The sequence below is a fragment of the Triticum dicoccoides genome, chromosome 3B, assembly GCF_002162155.2.
Source record: "Triticum dicoccoides isolate Atlit2015 ecotype Zavitan chromosome 3B, WEW_v2.0, whole genome shotgun sequence".
NCBI classification, from domain to species: domain Eukaryota; kingdom Viridiplantae; phylum Streptophyta; class Magnoliopsida; order Poales; family Poaceae; genus Triticum; species Triticum dicoccoides.
This window is the reverse complement of record NC_041385.1, coordinates 399,506,648-399,527,644: the sequence shown is the minus strand read 5'-3', so window position 1 is coordinate 399,527,644 and position 20,997 is coordinate 399,506,648. Positions and strand designations below refer to the sequence as shown.

Genomic DNA, 20,997 nt, shown 5'->3' with positions numbered 1-20,997 from the left:
GTCGTCAGACCGGTGAGCCGCCAGACTCGTGAGTCACCAATCCTCCGGCGTGTTACCAACGAAACGCCAAGTCCCAGCCGGGTCATATATCCAGCCGGGTCATACCGCGGGGTATATCCCCGACACGTACCATAATTGCTTCCTACGTCGATGGATATGCTCCCCAACATCATGTTTGATTGAGCCGCGTACTTTTTTTTTCACTGTCGTGTTTGGGATCTGTTCAAAACATTCAAAAGAATATTTGAATCTTCCATTCACCCCCCTCTGGTCGATATACTCTCGGTCCTAACAGGGTTTCCTGGCTACAACTAACTGGTTTTTACCACATGTTAACAATGTTGATTGTGCATAATTGAGTGCTATTCGTAATGGGCGCTATCTGGCAACAAACGTCGGAGGTAACCGAGTGATTGTTGAATCAAATAATACATTTGCGGTACAAACCTTGAACCAGCATAAGGACTACTTCAGCCCTGAAGTTGTGACGATAAGGAAATGCCATAACCTTGCTAATGAGTTTGGGAAAGTTTCATATAATTGCTTCCGTGAAGCAAATGAGATAGCAAATTATTTAGCAAAGCTTTGCTTTAGTTCTAGAGCTTCTTCACTTTGAGATTCTAACCCTCCTGACTCTATTTCTCATATATGCTTGTAAATGACCTATCTATTACTCCCTCCGTTTCTAAATATTTGTCTTTCTAGAGATTTCAACAAGTGACTACATACGGATGCATATAGACATATTTTAAAGTGTAGATTCACTTATTTTGCTTTGTTGATATCTCTAGAAAGACAAATAGTTAGGAACGGATGGAGTATTTGAGAAATAAAGTCGTATTATGGTAAAAAAAAAGCAAGTCAAATTCTTTTCGCATGGGTTTGATTGGGCTCTACGCGACCAACAAAGGACGCCCTTAGAGCCGCCCCACAGTAAGGCCTTTTCCGGGGCCTGGTTGGAGGCCCGTTTTAGGGATTGGTTCACCCTTTTCGTATTAATTTTCCTCCGGATCGATCTAGAAACCCCTTGCACCCGTCTGGCCCCAATTAAAATTCGGAGAAGGGAAGCCAGAGAGAAGCAAGAAACGCAGCGGCGGCGGCGGCGGCGGCGCAAGGAGCGCGAGCTCGACGGCGCGAGGAGCTCCAACTAGGCGGCGCGAGGGCCCCTAGCTCGACCGTCGCCCACTGCCGTCCCCACCTCTCCCTTCGCTCCTTCTCAGCACGGGCAAAATGGCGGACAGAGACGGGGATTAGGGTTTTATGCCGCCACCACCTCCACCTCCGCCCAGCCCTGCTCCGACGCCTGCCTCCTCCGCCGGGCCTGCACGCATTCTCCCTGGACGGGCTCAAGTCTGTCACGAATAACCTCTCCATCTCCATCTCGCCCCGACGCTCCTCTGCTTCCAGTCGCTGCCGGCCCTGTCCCATCGGTAAGAATTCTTTTATGTTGTACTACCTCTGTTCACCAATGTAGGACGTTTTGGCAGTTTTGAATTAGTGAACAGAGGGTGTAGCTTTGAACTCATGTGAGTGTAAATCGAGATATTGTAATTAGGGCTTAAACTAGTGTTGGGCTGATTAGAGGACCAATAGACAGAGTTTCTTGAGATCCAGCAGTGCAACTGTCCACCTTATCAAGACAGCACAATGAAGGGCCTCATTCTCTAGTCAAAGTCATGTGCACATGTTGGACTAGGATTGCAAACAGTGCTTGGCTATGCTCGAGTAAACATTGGATACCAACTTTAGTATTTTTTCTGAGAAATCTGCTTTGAGTTATTTCTCATTATATATTAATTGGTTATTTCTTGAAGTCAACTAATATTTGAATTAGCTCCTGTCAAGTTTAAATGATAAGAACATGGCCTCTCTTTTGTGTTCTGAATATGAAGAATGTAAACAGGGTAGTTAAATACTCTGGAGACAAAGGGATCGGGATTCCCCAATTCGTTTCTCTTGATTTAATCACAAAATATCTCGCAGTGAGAGTTAAAAGACTGTCTATTTTTTGACGAGGATACTAATTTATATATTATCTTTAAGACTTTAACTATGACATCTTACCTTCCTCAGATTTCCTTCCAGACAAGCCAGACCAAGCACTACCCCATAGGTTTAGCATTACTAGCAAAGGTCTCTGAAACCAATGTCATATTGAATACAAGTTGCTAGCTCACACAAGTTACCTGTGAATTTTGTATGTATGCAACCAAGTATGATAAAAGTTTTATTCAACAAATATCTTTCAAATCTGATATTTGTCTCAATGGATGCAGCTACATTGCTGATACTTGCATTGACCGTTTGGAGCTGCTAGCTTGTTTGAAGGTATGCCGTATTCTGGATTTCTGGCTATGTGTTCCATTCTTTTGTTGGATTGCGTGTGCACCCAAGGGAATCCCTAACATTTGCAAACTCGATTAGCATGGCTGGCAAGGAGTATATCACTTAGTGTATAATTTTGATATAGTTTAATTCGGTTACAGTTTGGTTCTTGGTCATCTTCATTTACGGCACCACCACTTGTTACCAGTTCCATTTTGTCTTCCATGTGAGAATTATTATGTATGGGTAAGGCTGTCTAGAAATTCCCTTCCCCAGGCCCCACCTTGTGTGGGAACTTTCAGCACTGGGTATGCCCTTTTTTAAGCAAATCATGCAGGCTGTGTTTACATTGTTTAATTGTAAATTAGCAATATGTACAATTTCTCCCATTGTCCCCTAATTGTCTTGTCTTGTCACTCAGGCTTCTTCCTCAAGAAGAGTTACTGTACTTGGAGTTTGTGCACCTGGTACTGACTCTTATCTACGTTTCTTTGGTGAGTGGCTTCACATAACCATTGACCCCCCTTTTTTGGATGTTCACGTTTCATATTGGTATGTCATGTGAGTTGCTAAATACGTAAAAATAGAGGCTAGGCTTGAGCTCAAGCTTGTTAGCCTCATGGGCTTGAGTCTAGGCTTGAGCTCGGCTGGTTTAAGGCTTGAGCCGAACTCAAAGTGCTTATTGAGCTTGAGCTTTTTTTGAAAGCCCTAGGGTGCTGTTGTCATAGGTTGCGCAGATATGGCGATACTGATACTGGTTTGGCGACACCATGGTACGTAAATATATAGAAATTAATGATTAGATGAAAATATGACAGTTTAGAAATACTAATAAGGCAATGGGAACATGGAAAATGCACCATTAATATAATCCTAGTTTTCTTCAGCCGCTGCAACTTCAGTTTGAAGCTGCCGAAGAGTAGGTTCAGTCGCATTTGGGTATTATCTGATCTCCCTCTTTGATATCTTGAGCAAATGTGCTTGAACTGTTGTAGTTTCCTCTGTATTCTTGTGTACAATACTTACATCTGAATCGAACATTTCCCCTACCTTATGCATCTGCCTCTATTATGTCTACACGATTCCATAATGGCCTGTTGGCTGTTGCCTAGATCATTTGCGGCACATCCTAAAATAGTGAGGCGCATATATGTAGATAATGAGGACCAACTTCAACAAAGCAAGGACTCTCAGGGTAAAATCTCAAACTCACCATGGCTAAGAAAAGGTCTGTTGAATCAGAGAGAGAGGAGTACCTGCAGCGTGAGTGTTAGTGTGTGTGGCGGCTCTCACTGGGAACGGGAGGACTGGATGCCCCTTCTAGGTCAGCTTATCCTCATGGGCTTGGGCCCTAAGTGATACATATGATGGGCTTGGGCCCATATCGGTTCAACACTCCCCCTCAAGATGGGTGGTAGATATCTATCATTCCCATCTTGTCACATGCCAAGTTACAGTCCTTTGCTCCTAGTCCCTTTGTCAAGCAATCTGCAAACTGCTGCCCAGAACTGACATGACCAAGGCTGATGATTCCAGCATCAAGTTTCTCCTTATGAAGAAGCGATCAATTTCCACATGCTTTGTCCTATCATGTTGAACTGGGTTATTAGCAATGGCTATAGCTGACTGATTGTCACACCACACCTTCAAGGGGCCCTTCCTCAGAAGTTTCAACTCACTCAGTAGGTACTTCACCCAGAGCATCTCACACAACCCTTGAGATAATGCTCTGTACTCAGCTTCTGCTGTTGATCTAGACACAACTGTCTGTTTCTTGCTTCTCCATGACACCAAATTTCCTCCCACAAACACACAGTAGCCAGAAGTTGATCTTCTATCATCTTGACAACTGGCCCAATCAGAGTCACTATAGCCATCCACCTCAAGATGTCCACTCTTCGCAAACCACAACCCTTTACCCGGAGTCCCCTTCAAGTATCTCAGAATTCTGTGCACAATATCAAGATGCCCACTCCTTGGTTCATGCATGTATCTGCTCACCACACCCACGGCATACGTAATGTCAGGCCTGGTATGACACAAGTACAATAACCTCCCAACTAATTTCTGATAATCTTCCTTATTCACCAGCTCACCTGATTGAGCTGTCACTCGATGATTTTGTTCAATCGGCGTAGGGGCTGCACGACATCCCATCATGCCCATGTCACTCAAGAGATCCAAGGTGTATTTCCGTTGGCACAAAGATATTCCCTTCTCTGTCCGAGCCACTTCAATGCCAAGGAAGTATTTTAGGTTGCCCAAATCCTTTACCTCAAACTCCTTTCTTAGACACCCCTTCAATCTCTCTATTTCCTCCTTATCATCTCCAGTGATGATAATGTCATCCACATAAACTGCAAGGATGGTGATCTTCCGATCAGAGAGTGAGTGTTTGTAGAACACCATGTGGTCACCATTACATTGACCATACCCCATAGCACGGACAGCACATCTGAACCCATCGAACCAAGCCCTCGGCGATTGCTTCAGTCCATACAAGGATTTCTTCAGCCTGCATACCTTCCCCGTGGTCTGTGAAGTACCAAAACCTGGTGGTATCTCCATGTACACTTCTTCCCTCAACTCACCATGCAAGAAGGCATTCTTGACATCTAATTGATGCAACTTCCACCCAAAGTTTGCAGCACAGGAAACCAATATCCTTATTGTGTTCATCTTTGCCACTGGAGCAAACGTCTCGTCATAGTCCATTCCATAAGTTTGACTATATCCTCTGGCGACCAATCTGGCCTTGTACCGTTCCACCTTCCCCTCAGGATTCTGCTTCACTGTATAGATCCACTTACAACTCACCGCTTTCTTTCCTGCCGGCAATGTGGTTAGCACCCACGTCTTGTTTTTCCTCAGTGCTTCCAACTCTTCTATCATCGCTTCACGCCACTTCGGATCTTGCTTTGCAGCCTTCCAATCCTTTGGGATTGACACAGTTTGAAGAGAGGGAACAAACACTCTATAGGAAGGAGACAAAGCCTCATAAGACACACAATTTCCAATGTCATGATCATCAAAAAAGTGCTCGCTTTAGGTTGCTTTACCGCCTTATAGACCATTAACGTACTGCAGTGCTAATGATTGAAGTAGAGGAAAGTAATGCTACACTGTTAGTAAATTGCTCTGATATTTTCAATTGTACACCGAGCAAAAGTTTGTAAATACCTCTTCACACATAACATTTGCGGGATGTACTCATTTACTGAAGTTTACACTGAAAATAAAATTTATTCAATAGGAAACTGTTGTGAAACCGAAAGGTAATTCATTGAGAAGAGTATGATGGATGTTACATGCTAATTGATTTTCTGTTCATTTGCCTGCTTGACCATACTATATGTACACAAATAAGATGGAGGGAAAGGAAACAGATACATAGTACTGGAACCAGAGAAGAACACTTGCATGATTTCACATTTATGTACTTTCTACACCTTCATTCACACTGCTGTAAACTAAATATGATTTTGCTAGCAGAAATTCTTCTATGACAACCGGAAGAACATGATCAGTAAGTTCTTTAGCTCATTCTTATGTATTGGCAATCTACCATAACCAACAACATAAAACATAGAAAGAAGATTCTAACCTTGTAGTACCAGGAGAACACATAGGACCCCTTTTTCTCTTGATATATATCACACAATGCGCTTGGTAAGCATCATATATATAGAGGGGAAAAATATGACCAGAATTAAATGGAATACAAAACGGAGTACAGAGATTGTAGGAATATATGAATATCCATTGTTAGCACAATAAACACTTGAATATCTGAAATTCTGAATCAAAATCAGAAAATCAAACTCAGAAGCGGGCAACAATAAAAAAATCTGAAGAAAATAGAGAGGTCGAGATAGGGATCAAAAGGTGACGGTCTGAAAGGAAAATTAAGGCACAGTTATGGAGTTCTGAGAAAAACACAAGTTAATGAACATACTTCGACAATTTAAAAGCACTTGAAGTCAAAAGGAAATAATTTGTATGAAGCTAAGTCTAGATGTAGCCAAATCTGATGCATGTTTCGTAACTGTGATATGCAGAGACTCTGATTTCTAAAGATGTGAGCCAATAGTAGTAGTAGTAGTAGTAGTAATAATAATAATAATAATAATAATAATAATAATAATAATAATAATAATAATCTGAGTACAGTCCAGCTTATTTTCCACTAGAACTGATTAACCAGGGGCGAGTCAGTTATTTATTTTTTGGAAATTATATTAATGAAGGCTCAATTCTATAACTGGGTTATATTTCTTGAGATAATTTTTATTTTGGACAACATGGTTAAGATTTTTATTTATTTGACTACTGATATCCTTGCAAATATTTAAACTACATACTTGATGCTTCTGTGTAATTTCACCTGGAAAAGTTTCACAATAAACATAATTTCCAAATTCAAGGTTATATGACGATGACTATGCCACTATCTAAAACGGCATACGCTGAGCCTCTTTGTTTACACTGTCAAAAAAGTACTGCTATAGAGTTTATTGATCAGTAGAATATACAAAAGGTTCCTGTCAAAAGAGAAGAAAAAAGACCAATTAAATAAAAGAAAAGAGGAAAAAGGTCATACAAAGCCGCACGATCGTAGTGCCTGGCCATGGGCACGCCCGCTTTGGCCAACGACATCTCGATCAGGTCCAACGTGGTCTCGGAGAATGACCACGATCCCAACTCCAGGACCCCCCATTGCCTGCAGCCACCTCATCCAGCCGAGCGCCATATCCCATCCAGGAAAAAAAGCAACTGTACCTCAGGCCACGACGGACTCGGGGGGTCGGGAGGGAGGGGGGCTCCTGCTCTTACCGGATGGTATCGGCTGGAGCAGTTGAGCGGGGACGACGTTGATGACGCCGCTGGTGAACAACATGACATGTCATGTCCAGGGCCGCAACTTCGTGACTGTGGCTGCCTTTCTCATTGTCCACTGATGCAGTACCCTTGCGCCAAACAAAGAAGCAGCTCTCCCCGGTCGCGGCGGTCTTCTCGACCACGGCCTCCTCTTTGCTGTAGTCGAACTTGAACATCACGTATCGGTGCACTTTCCTCCTCTTCAGCCTTCAGCTCCATGAAGTGCTCTTGCTCTGCTCCGACAAGTCAATCGCCAACTCCCCCATCAGCCACAGAATAGCATACGTTCCTGCATGCTTGGTTGCCAAGATCGGTGAAAAAGAAAGGAAAAATCAACAACCATGAGCGTAAAGCAAGAGGGGAGGGCGTGGGGACTCACCAGGCATGGGCACGCCAAAGCTGCCAACGCCATGTGCTCTTGCTAAGATCTTGGTCTCACAGCGCTGTGGTGCTGGTTGATCTGAGGGAGGTAGGCGGACCGAGGGATCGATCCCAAGTGTGGTGGAGGAGATTGAGTCGACCTGGTGTGCAGCCCTGTTCTCCTCTCTTCGCATTTTCACAAAATGGAGATCGTCCAGAAAATTAAGCACACTCCGGATTTCTTCATGCAATTTTGGCACTACTTGTACAATATCAAAGTATTGCCAGGAACATCAAATATGTACTTCTCCTAAATTCATAAAATTCAGAAACATGCCAAATCGCTATGAGATACACATAAGTCTTCTCAGAATTTGTGGATGCGAAAGCCCAATTTGCACATACCAGAAGCTAAGAAGAAGAAAGAGTCTGAGTATGATTGAAGACTTAGAGGACAGAGGGTGAAGGAAGCGTGGTTGACGGTGGCTGTGTTCCTCATCCAAGCGTCCTCAAGCAGGCTTCATGTGCAGTAAGGGGTGACCAGAGGTAGAGCTGAGCAGCAGTGTGCTAAAGGAGGGAGTTGTTGGGGTGAAGGAGGTGTGGACGACGGCTGCGGCGCTCCACTCGCAGGCGACCATGACCAGAAGCAGAGTTTGGAACCGGTGGTGTACGCACGCAGTGATGTGTGAACTTGGCACAAAGAGCAGCGGCGCGAGCGGCGGCTTACACTCCTCCCACCGATGATGACAGCGTGAACTCGAGGGGGAGAGATGGTGGCAGCAGCATGACAGGCACCTATGGTTTGTGACCGCGGCCGAGTGGAGGTGGATTAGATGCAGGGAGGGGGATGCGTCGGCGAATTACCTTTTTATACGGGATAATGAGCGGTGAGGCAGTAGCCGCTGATGATGCCCAGCGCGTTGCTGCGGGAATTTGTCGTGGATTTTCATAGTTACATCGACATAGCAAAGATGAGAATTTGATCCAATAATATGATAGATTTCATATATATGTAATGATTCAAGTTTATAGATGCTAATCAATGATATGATAGATTTCATATACAGGTAATGGTTCAAATTTACATATACTGCAGATGACTTACAAAATACACCGGAGGATGCTACATATGACTATTACAAAATATTCCGAGGGTTTACTGTAAAACTGTGCTTGTCCAAGTGTAAGCATGTTGAAAACCATATGGAATCAAGATGCACTGTTAACACCTGAATGATGGGTGCTGGGGAGATTAATTAAATCTTATTAAATGCAAACAAACATAGAGAAAATTACACAGAAAATAGTTACCAGACAATATTGCAAGAGCAAACTATAGAAAAAGACAGCGTGCATATAATTCCAGTTCAGCATACAGAGAACGTCCGGTTTTATGACCAATTTTGAACAGCAAGTTGTATATCGGATGACTAAACAATCTTTCTTGATCAAAACAAAATTACAAATGAGAAATCGGGAGAAGAACGTATAATGATGGATATAATTAATTAGGCTAGGTGCTAAGGCATATATCTATCATTACATGTTCACTTTATTTTACCATAGCGGACTTCAGAACTATCATAGGAAAAGGTGATCACACTTGTCAGCTCATGAGGTACAACAAAAGGACACATGAAGTTTGAAAGATCTCTATTAAAAAGTGATTTGAGACTTGCAAGAATCGGCAACATTATAAATATATGGTTAGATGATGGTGTGCAAAAAAGTTCAAATATTTACCATTCAGGTTGGTTTGACTCTTAGTTGTAATAACCTGCAGATAACATATACAAACATGAAGGCAATATTGCAGCTCAAAGTGACATATACACATATATCTACCAAGACAAAATACCTGGTCATCATATATCTGATCCTAATTTCCTATTGAAGGAAGTATTAGAGGAGAAATAGCAACGTAACATGCTGGCCAGTTGGCATATAGGAGTAAGTTTTCTCAGAATAAACACTGATAAAAGCATATGGGTAGACATGAGGTAGGCAAAGGACGATAGATCATGCCATGATAACACGGTAGACAAATACGCGGCCAGGTAAATGGATCAGATGTAATGAAAGAAATCACCCAAAATATTGTTCCTAAGCTTGAATGATTGATCAGTAATATTCACTACACCATAAAATTATTAACTTGTGATTCCTTTTTTCCAAAAGCTCAGGTTTATAACAAAACAAAACAAAACAAAAACCTTAATATGTGGGCGGGATGGATGAACAGATGTTAGACAATGAAAATCAATATACAGAATGGGTTATCAACATACCTCTAAAATGAAAGATAATAAACAGAGAGAGTTGTCGACCTGCAACCAAACAAAGAGGTGAAGGTGCCCCAGACATGGGGAGTCCAGACATCCTCCGCCGCTGCGCCTTCCAACTGAATTCGAATTACCAAACACACTGAAGAATATCAACAGTCGTATACATACGTAAGCGCGGAAGTGCTTGCCTCATAAGCTGATGTACCACTCCCAAAGGTGAAGTCTTTGGGGGAACAGGAGAAGTTTTCTTTGCGCCGCGAACCGGAGCAGCGTCACCCAAGGGCCTCATATGCTGGATGATCTTGGATTCTGGTGCGGAATGGATCAACGGCCTGATTGGCGTCCTAATGGAGAGAGAGCAGTCGGACGCGAGATGGCAGAGGAGGTCCTCGGCAGAGGAACAACGCTGCGTCTTGAACGGAACCACAGCCCGGCCTGCGTCCCAACCAAAGTGAGGCCTCGGAGGCAGGCAGACCGACGGCTGGTGGTCGTGCGGGAGGATCGCCCTCCCTAGGCCATAGCCATGGCGGACCTACCTTGGCTGGAACAGAGCAGATACACGAGGGAAGAATCGGGGCATCGCGGCCACCCGTCGCTGTCTCAATGACGCAGGGCACCACACGTCCACACCGGTGACGGAAACGTAGCCTGAGAGAAGCCACAGAGGCAAGCTGGACCGGCGGTCGTGCCGAAGAAGCGCCTTGACGTATAGATCGGTTCCAGCCGCTGTACTATTGTAGCGCCAGGGGAAAAGATGGGAGGTGCTCGATCGTTTCCTTATTTTCTGCAGTATAAACGGAATGTCTTCCGTCGTGCATAGTAAAGTGTCTGGCCGGTTGTGTACGCTAGCAATGGAATCCACTATCGTTGCAGTTGCATGGACATTAAAAAGGTTGCTGCTGTGGCAGGGAGTGCCCAGGTGGAGGGCTGCATGTTAACATACAACAAAGTACAGTGGGATCTTTTATGTATAGGATATTTTTTTTAAATAATCGATGATGTGGCCTGTGTGATGAGGTGGATAGGGTGCATGTCAAGAGAAATAGGTTAGTGGGGATGAACTATTTAGATATTATGGATTAGCAGAGACATGTACGCACCATTGCTCCAGAGGCAGCACGAACGATCTAGAAAAACCAAAATACTACGCCAGCCACGCTCGAGTTGTACCCGGCCAGGTTCCCTTCACCATCAGGAAATCCCACTGGAAGCCTAACAATATTCTAAGAAAAGGAGAAAACAGCCACGGGCTCGAGTTCCTCCCGGGGAATCAGTGCATTCCGTTCCACTTTGCAACCAAACACACGACTTGTAGGCGCGGAACCAACCCATTACATTCAACTCTGTTCCTCTAACCAAACACACCCTTTGTTTGTTCGTGGGCTTATGTTTCTTTGCATCGGTGGCTTGGATGCAGTGCGAGGTTCGTGAGGCCTGCATGTAGCGGTACTGGTGTTGGTTGTGGACGGGTTAAGTGCTGCGCTGGTGTTACATGTAGCACGGTGTTGCTGTTTGTTGTGGTTTGTCACTGCGCTATGTCGGTTCCATATATTTTTCTATAAGTTAGGCGATGCTGTTAGGTCACTGAACTGTCTGAATCAAAATTTAAAAGCAGCATGTACGGCATAAGCAGTTCACTTATGCACTGTGAAACAACACGTGCAAGCATTTAGTTTGTGTTTTTCATGGCCGCATTTAGTGCTACAGAGCTACATTCATTTTGTTCATGGATTGAATCTAATAACATTCCCAGACCCTGCGCAAGCGGGAGCTACATGCACTGGGGCTGCCCTTTTTTATTGAATCTAATAACATTATGGATACTGCTATGGATACCTAGGCTATCTACCTGCAAATTCGTTTAGAGGGCTAAGAAATGGTAACCTTGAACTCAAATGATGTAGACCAATCTGAGCATATAACTAAATTTACTAGAACAACATGTGACGTAATAGCATAAGGAGTGGCTAACAATTATGAAATCCATATCGTTGTGCATGTAGAAGCTACTCATATTCACATTGCTGTTTTGATATGATCTACCTGCATGTCTTGCCTTAGGCCTTTCCAACCTTATTTCTGTAATTTATGGTTCTTTATCAGGAAGTTGTTTATAAAGTTATAAACACAAGGCATGCAAAGATCAGTAATCTGAAATAGAGCTATGTAGACCAAGCTGAGCTTATAACTTATTTTATCAAGACACCACACGACGTAATATCAAAAGCAGTGGCTAACTACTGTGAAGTTCATATCGTTAAGAAACACCGCTCAGTATTGGAGCTCTAAATATGACAATAAAGGATGAACCACTTTTCTCTTTATTCTCCTTGAACTTCTAGGAGCAACTCTATCAGACAATGTGAAAACATATAGCCTCTATATGTGTTTTAGAGGGCCCTAGAGGCTTTGGAATGCACTCCCAGATCGGACTCCCTACACTACAGCCTCTACATTTCTTGTTCCACGTGGGACCCACTCGTCAGTTGCTTACCATTTTCTTCCTTTCCTGCTCTCCCTGGGTGTATAGCTGCGGGGATTTGTGTGTGTGTGTGTGTGGGGGGGGGGGGTGGTGGTGGTGCTATTTTTCTTGCGATGCCAACCACGCGCAAGCTGAGGCGGTGGGATCTTGGGGCCCCTGCTATGCTTTGGATCGGCGGAGTAAGAGAAGAAGAATAAATGCGTGGAGGAGAATCGGGAAACAGTTTTCTCCTTCCCATTCCGGTATGATGCCAAGTATGATTTCAATGGCCGAAGACGACGCGAGAGCGGTATGAGCTGGCTGCTGAGAGCTTGACATGTTGGAAGTAGCCGGCCACCATCGTTTGCTGACAATTGGAAACACCCTCCGCAAACCACCAGGAGCAGCCATAGCTCCCTATCTGTAGGGAACTTAGATGTTCTACGGATGTATCATGACTTTTTTAATCGTGAAACTTTCTGTTACCGAAAAAGGCTTTCGCCCCGCTTTATATATAAAGCAACATCCAACATACAACCCAGCCAGACAACTCGATACCACAACACACGCACACGAGGCAAGATACAAAGGGTGCTGCAAACACGACGAGCAATGAGCTCCAAAGCGGTGCCTTTAGGAAGGGCACGACACCAGAGCGGTCCCACCTTTTGCCCCAAAACGAGCCCCGATGCAGTAGCAAGGCCCAGCCGGCCAGATCTGGACAAGAGAAATTCCCTGGTGGCCGCGATCCTCGCCGCAGCCCATCCATCGCACCCGATATGACCCCCCAGATCTCGGCGACGCCAGGGACGGGGGGCACCCTTGCCTCCATCCCCGAGACGCTCCTGCCACGATCGGCCAGCCAGAGATGGCCGAGCATTGGACCATCGCACCGGCCATTGAGATCTGCCACCAGCCGTGGGACAGCAGAAGCAAAGAAGGGCGAGACAACCACCAGCGCCGCGCCGCCACCTCCGCCAGCCGAGCGCCACGGCAGAGGCGGCCGCCTGCTGACCGCGCCGCCCACAGCCCTAGCCGCCCGAGTCAGCTGACCTTCGTCGCATCCCCAGACGCACACTGCCGCCGTGCTGCCAGTCGCGACGCCGCAACACCAGCATGGGGTCACCACGCCCGTGCGACGCCTCGATGTGGCGCCCAGCACCCGCGCCACGCCCTAGCCAGAGCCGCTGGCCTTCGCTGACCCTATTAGCACATTAGTGGTACCAACATAGTTCAAAGTTATATAATTGTTGTTCTATACAATCTGACAGGCAATGCCATACTTTGACTTTAGATTCCATCCATGCACTAGTTTGATTGTTAACATTGTACAAATGATGCATATATGGACTTAAATGTGACTACTAGCCATTGTTAGACCCTCCAAATCTCAAATCTGTAGTGATCTTATCATTCAATTTTTTAGATCTTAGTACAAATTATCTGACAAATAGAATAGAACCTACACATGATAACCAGTATTACACTCAAGTGATTGCTACTGAGAAAAAGGTGTTTGTTGATCTATCCAATCTGCATTGTCTGTTATTAATTATTTACTTCACAAAGTAGCATCATCATCATGCAATCCCATGAGTGTGTATTTCGTTGGATATAAATATGGTCTTATAACTTCTGTTATTCTTTGACAAATTCCAGGACCTGACACACCAGACGATCTTGTTCGTATCTGACAGCTGGTCCCAAATTTGAGATTGTTTGAACAGGGAGACTCAAATCAAATTTGGGTCTTACATAGCCTTCTTCAGCTCATAGCATTTTATGTGAAGGCGTGTGGTTGGTTTTCAGAACCAATATCAGGAGCAGTATTATGGAATCCAACAGAGAAGAGGCCGTCAAGGCTAGGGAAATTGCTTTAAAAAAGTTAGAAAGCAAAGACTTTGTTGGTGCTAAAAGGATTGCACTGAAAGCACAAAGGATTTTTCCAGAACTTGAAAACTTATCTCAGCTGTTGACTGTCTGCGAAGTGCATTGTGCAGCAGAGGCAAAGATCAATGAGTTGTTGGACTTCTACGGGATTCTCCAAGTGGATGTAACGGCTGATGAGGCAACCATAAAGAAGCAGTACCGGAAGCTTGCCTTTTCACTCCACCCTGATAAAAATAGTTACCCTGGTGCAGAAGCTGCTTTTAAATTGGTAGCAGAAGCTCACTCAACATTGTCTGATCGAACAAAAAAACCTGCATATGACATCAAGTGGAGGGTTGCTTCTAGAATTGCACCCAAGCAGGGTTCAGAACTAAAGCAGGCCACAGGACCAAAGCAAGGTGCCCAACCAAAGCAGGCTACCCAATCAAAGAAGGCAGCAATACCCAAGCAGGCAACAGTACCGAAGCAGGCGGCAGTACCAAAGCAGGCACCCATACCAAAGCAGGCGACAGTACCAAAGCAGGCACCCATACCAAAGCAGGCGGCAGTACCAAAGCAGACAGCTACAGAACAGATGAAGAAACCTGGTGCAAATAGAAGTAGTGTAGCAGGAGGTGAACCACCAGTTCCATCAACCACTGTTGGACAGGCAATATGGACCATATGCATTCACTGTAGAACAAGATATCAGTACTACAGTGGCGTACTAAATCATCGCATCCGCTGTCAGAACTGCAGTAAATATTTTGTTGCTTCTAAGCTGAATGCACATGATGTGCCTTCTGTATTCACATCAAATTCCATCAAAGGTGTTGGACAACAGAGTGGTTTTCCCAGTCAACCAGACTGTTCTACAAAGTTCTCTCCTTCTAGGTTGAATGGTGATGCTAAGCCCTTGAATGGAGCACAAACTGCTGAACATATGAAGAGTGCCAGAGCGGGTGGTGAGGAGAAGTTTAACCATGCAGGGGCAGGTGGGAAAAGCGGGGTTGAATTTTCAACAGGGAATATGTCTAAATCTTCTGCACCAAGTGCAAGTGACAAGGCAGGTGGAAGAATGGCATCTGACCCTGCTGGTCCAGATGTTGCTTATAGTAAAAACCCATGCAGTAGGGTAGTAGATACACCAGCAGAGCCAGGTGCTACTGGCAGCCCTAGTCCCCGGAGATCCGCTAGGAGAAAGGCAAACCATGATGCCAGTACCCCGGTTCCCCCTAGCAAAAAGAGGCGAACACTAAAAGATTGGTTTTCAAATGCTGACACTAGTTGTAAGAAAATGTTTGATGACAATGTTGCTCGTGCTGATGGAAAAACTGGTGAAGCTCATGTCCCTAGCAAAGCACACAATGAAGAGAGAGGAAGCACTGCCAAAGAAGGGAACCAGGAAAGTGTTAAGAAAGAATTTACATGTGATGCATCTGCTGCGAAGGATCCTTGCGATTCTGCACAATTAACCTACCCTGACCCAGAATTTTTTGACTTTGATAAAGGCAGGGATGTGAATTTGTTTGCAGTTGATCAGATTTGGGCAGTTTATGATGACCGCGATGGCATGCCACGATATTATGCTCGAATAAAGCATGTAGATGCTACCAAATCCACTATTCGGTACACTTGGCTGGAGCATAAGGCAGTTAATGATGAAGAAGACAGATGGACGGATAAAGAACTGCCTGTTGCTTGTGGGAAGTTTAATTTAGGAAAAACGGAGGTATCACAAGGTGCCCTCATGTTTTCTCATACTGTTGTTCCATGGGTGATGGGCAAAAGAGGGTGTGCCTACGAAATATATCCCAGGAAGGGTGAGGTATGGGCTCTTTATAAGGGTTGGAGTATGCAGTGGTGTTCAGATGCAGATAACCATAAAACATACGAGTACGACGTTGTGGAGGTTCTGTCAGACTTCACAATGGAAGGTGGAGCTGCTGTTTTTCCCTTGGTCAAGATTAAGGGGTTTGTCAGTCTATTTGGAAAAGCAATTGACAGATCATCTTTTGTTATACCATCTAGTGAACTGCTTCGATTTTCGCACAATATCCCATTTTATAGGACAAAAGGAAATGAAAAGGCTGGTGTGGCAGGTGGGTTTCTTGAACTAGATACCGTATCACTTCCTAGTAACCTGGACGCATCGTTTCCATCAGTTACTATCGACAAGACAATTAGCAGTGGTTTCATTGATGCCAGTGATATTAGTACACCAGGTCCTGGAAATGAACCAAGTGCTCAAAAGGAAAATCAGCAAAGTGGAGGAAAACGGATAGATGATTCCCTCGAACAAACCCCAAGACAGAAACAGAAAGGCGGCACTGCGAGTGTGCCTGGTTCTTCTTCTCAGCTATTCCGCTCCTCTCCAAGTACTATTGCAACATATCCAGATTCAGAGTTTTATAACTTTGAAGAAGGGCGATCATATAACAAGTTTGAACGTGGCCAGATATGGGCTCTTTACAGCGATCTTGACAAATTTCCCAAGTATTACGGCTGGGTGACCAAAGTTGATATGGAACCGTTCAGATTGCATTTAACTTGGCTCGAAGCGTGTCCTCAACTGGAGCAAGAGAAGATGTGGTTGAAGCGTGATATACCTGTGAGCTGTGGGACATTTAAGCTCCGCAACTGGAGGATCAAGTATGATTCAAATGACGCATTCTCTCATTTAGTAGAAACTAGCCAAGTTAATGGGCAACGTTTTGAAATTCACCCGCGAGTAGGTGAAATTTGGGCCATTTACAACAACGACTGGGCACCTGACTGGGTTCCTTCCAGTGATGATGCATGTGAATATGCCGTCGGTGAGATTACTGAGCGCACTGAAGCTAGCACGAAGTTCTCGTTTCTGACTCCAGTAGACGGTTACACAGCTGTGTTCAGGTTTGACAATGAAAGGGGTATTCTGGAGATTCCTGCAAATGAGAACTTGAGGTTTTCTCACCATATACCTTCTTACCGTCTGACGGAAGAAAAAAGTGGCACGCTCCGTGGCTTCTATGAGCTAGATCCAGCTTCTGTTCCTGATGCTTTCCTGGTCCGAGGGGGCACCTGCTGACCGACTGACTTGGAAGCTAACATTAAATTACTTCCAATCAAGTCAAGTAGTCATCTGGTTGCTACTGTGATCTGGTTATGAATCTCACTTTGAAAGTGTTATCTGCAGGGGAGAGCAAACGATCAGTTAGGCTCTCTGTATTTCTAGATGTTTTACCGTACTTCTAGTGCTTGGGCGTATTTTGGCCATTTCTGTTGTGGACCTTATGTAAGCTAGGTGTGGACCTTCTGAAAGCTAGGTGTGGACCTTATGAAAGACTGGGAAAAAAGGGAACTTGATGGTTGTTAGTTTGGATCAGGATTCTGCTTACCGTTGTGTTGTGTGCTATCTGCGCGCATGCATTATTCTGGTTTGTGTTCAGGTTTTCGGCATTGCTGAACTATTTGGAGATGCATTTATGCCATTTCCTAGGTAAGGAGCAGTTTAATAAATAGATAAATTGCTTAACGTTTGCTACCACTACTAAGAGATCGGAGAGTAGAAGCTAAGATCGAATTTCCCAGCACAACCACAAAGCATTAATCTAAGTATGTTGTTGGATTTTTTTTTCTTTTATACTCTCACATATAAGTGGTGTTAGTTTAGGGCTTCTTTGGATCACAGGGTTTTAAAGGATCGTGAAAACTGAAATTGCTCTTGTAGGAACTGAAAGCACATGATTCCATAATAGCAGTGTTTGGGTGCGCCAAAAGAATACCATTGTTTTTCGGAATTGCTTTTCATATGATGAAATTAAGTATACGATCTGATCTCGGCCCTACAACAATCACAATTCATATTGATGAAGCACATGGCATGGAATTCATAGTAGACTTGCAAAATTCTTGACGCGCACATATCGTATGTACCAGAACTCCTGTTTCCCCCCTACGGAATTAGACACATGGCACGCGTCCGCCTTCGTCCGAGTAGAGCTTATTACAACTACCATGATAATAATTACAACGACATCATTAATGGTGCAGACGCGGCCGCCTGCATGCCTAATGCAAATCAGACCGTAAGAAACTGAAGGGAAAACTCATGTCAATGCCGTCACTTCACTCCTCGATTATGATTGTGCCATTACTTTTGGCTATTCGTGCAAAATGCCACTATTGTGGAAGTCTACCTTTATCATTTCTGATTAGCGGCTATTTGGGGCAAATAATCTCAGCACATGCGTTCTCATTCCTTCCCGTGATCTAACATTGCCTTTAAGACCTTTGACCCCTTCCAGTTCAGTCAAAGAACAATTCCCATGAGCTGACACAAAAAATGGCAAAAATTGAAGAATAAACTAAGAAGCTTGTGGCATTTTGTATAAATGGCTTAACGTAATGGCATAGTCACAATTTCAGAGGGAAGCGACAATATTGACATGATTTTTCCTAAAGAAAATTCTTGAGAACGAGGGGACATGCAGACATACGAGTTTCCTCCCGAGCTAGGTCTTGGGCACCGCCCCTATTTGTACCAATGTGTGGCTAATACAGCAGCTATCTTTTAGAAATCCTTTACACGTCGAAGAACCATAGATACGAAGTGAGCAGATTGCCGTATGACCAAGAGATCCCTAATGTTATGCTCCCAACCTCATCTCCCTCGAGTTCTCACTCATGTGGTCAGAGCAGGAGACCCTGGGATCCCGAAGGGCTCGTTAAAGAGGAAAAGGTTGGGAGCGTCCATATGGTGTTCCCAACGAGTAGATATCACCGAACCCCTCCCCCCTTTCTACCCCCACACACCTTAAAAAGGCACGCATAACTATGCACTGCTCTCCCTCTTTGGCATCAAAGACGCCAAAAAGTTAGAGAAGGCAACTAACCCAGCCCACAAACTACTCACTAGGAGAATTATTCGAAGAACTATCTTCATCATCTCCATCCTTCCTTTCGCTTGATTTGGACCTAGCGATAGATTTCGAGTCATTCTCTTCTTGTTCTTTCTCTTGGGCATGTGCGAAACAATCCGAATTTTTTCTTGTGTCTGCACATCTTCTCGCAAAATTGGTTCTACTTGCTTAAGCAACAACTTGCTTATCTTGAACAACTTCTTGCACACATTCATTTTCTCGTTCACCTTGATGAGTAACACTAGTAGGAGCTAATGGGTGAATGACCTCTTTACCGCTTTGAGCCTATTGCAAGGATTTTTCAACAACAAATTTTCCAACTTGAGTGACAATAAGCATTATTGTGGTGTATCTGTGTCACAAACCGGATTTCACTTTTGGATTTCTTTGGACACTTTTGGATTTCTTTGGACATAAATTCTAAATTCTGAATATTTCTTCTTTGGATTCAACTCCTACAATTATTGCAACCCTTTCTCTCTCTCAAATGTTTTGAAGTCAAACTAGACATATCATCGCCTGCCCAAGACATTTCACATATTTTATTTCGAAGCCCCTCATCTTTGAAAATATATTTATTTTCCTATTAAAAGAAATTCTCTATTTAAACCCCTTTATGAAGGAACCACTATTTTTGTTTCTTAAAAAAACCAAGAATATTCTTGTGGCATCGCATGATCAGGTGTATATCAAACGTGGAAAAATATTGAGGTTCCATAGTTCAATATTTTATCTTGAAAACTAATCAAACTTTCTGCCCTAAAGCTTCAAAAAATGGAATGCTATTTTTAGGCTTGCCCTTTTTACTTGAAAGATTGTGGAGGCCTTCTATGCATAATAGGGCATCCACACAAGAGGGCATATCCATAAGGCAATCCATTTACCCCCTTTTCATTCCAATGTCCTTTATGTGCTCTCATGGACGTGGACCATGTAAACACAATAAAGTCTTTCCTTTCCCCTCCCCGCCTCTTTCGTTGAGCCTAGAATCCATCGAGACACAAACATGCGAAAACTCAGCCCCAGGACTAGCCTAGAGCGGTCACCCCTATCGCTAAGAAGACATAACTACAATCATGGTGCTCACAATAGTGCCCATGCCATGCACTTTTCGCCCGCCGCTCGCAACGTCGTCACCACAATAGAGCATGTCGTGCACCCGCGCAACACTCCCCCTCCCGACAAGCGTCATTCGTGTTGTCACCACCGTTGTGGATAGCTGCACGGTAATGCCGAGATGGTCATCCCCTAGGACCAAATCATCAAGTGAAGCCTACCATTGAAAGCACAGGTTTACTCCCGGAGGGGGGTGAGTGGAAGATTTTAAGAAATTCGTCAAACTTTGATGAATTTGACGAAGATCAGAGTGAAGAAATAGAAACACAAGGCAACTAATTCATCACAGTAGCAGAAAACATGCATACAAGATACATATAGGTGAAGAACATGCATTCATACAAGCTTACATGCATGAGGAAGATGAATTGAAGAAATGAAAGCACCATGATGAAATTCTTCAGAGGATAGATGACAAATTCTCTAGCAGTGAAATAACGTAAAGGTAAGGGTGAGGAATTTGAAACCAGGTGGCTCGGTGAAGACACCACGATTTGGTATACCAGTTTCAGTTGCTGTATCAACTATACGTCTGGTTGAGGCGGCTGAGATGAACTCAGAGGGCACTTAGTCCTCACTGTATTCCTCTTGAGCCAAGGTCACTTAGACCTCATCCAATCAGTCGTGGTAAGTCTTCAAGGTAGACTTCCAAAACCTTCACAGACTTGTTCACCGACACACTACAATGACTCTTGGGTGCTCAGAACATGACGCCTAACCATCTGGAAGAATGACCGTCTTCAAAGGTAACAGCCGTCGGATCACACGGATCAATCTCTTCAGTGATCTCAATCACTTT

The 20,997-nt window shown here is 44.1% G+C and overlaps 1 protein-coding gene across 1 annotated transcript; it reads left to right on the top strand.

Annotated features, from left to right (window-relative positions):
• The first annotated feature begins 1,042 nt into the window (after window positions 1-1,042).
• Window positions 1,043-17,557, top strand: LOC119276200. Its single transcript, XM_037557213.1, has 4 exons — window positions 1,043-1,430; window positions 2,277-2,328; window positions 2,747-2,819; window positions 13,969-17,557. The coding sequence occupies exon 4, from the start codon at window positions 14,141-14,143 to the stop codon at window positions 17,246-17,248; it is 3,108 nt and encodes a 1,035-aa protein (XP_037413110.1). The 5' UTR covers window positions 1,043-1,430; window positions 2,277-2,328; window positions 2,747-2,819; window positions 13,969-14,140; the 3' UTR covers window positions 17,249-17,557.
• The last annotated feature ends 3,440 nt before the right edge of the window (window positions 17,558-20,997 follow it).

What these genes read in the sequence shown, in the direction of transcription:
- LOC119276200 (XM_037557213.1), top strand. Translation starts at nt 14,141, where the DNA reads ATGGAATCCAACAGAGAAGAGGCCGTCAAGGCTAGGGAAATTGCTTTA.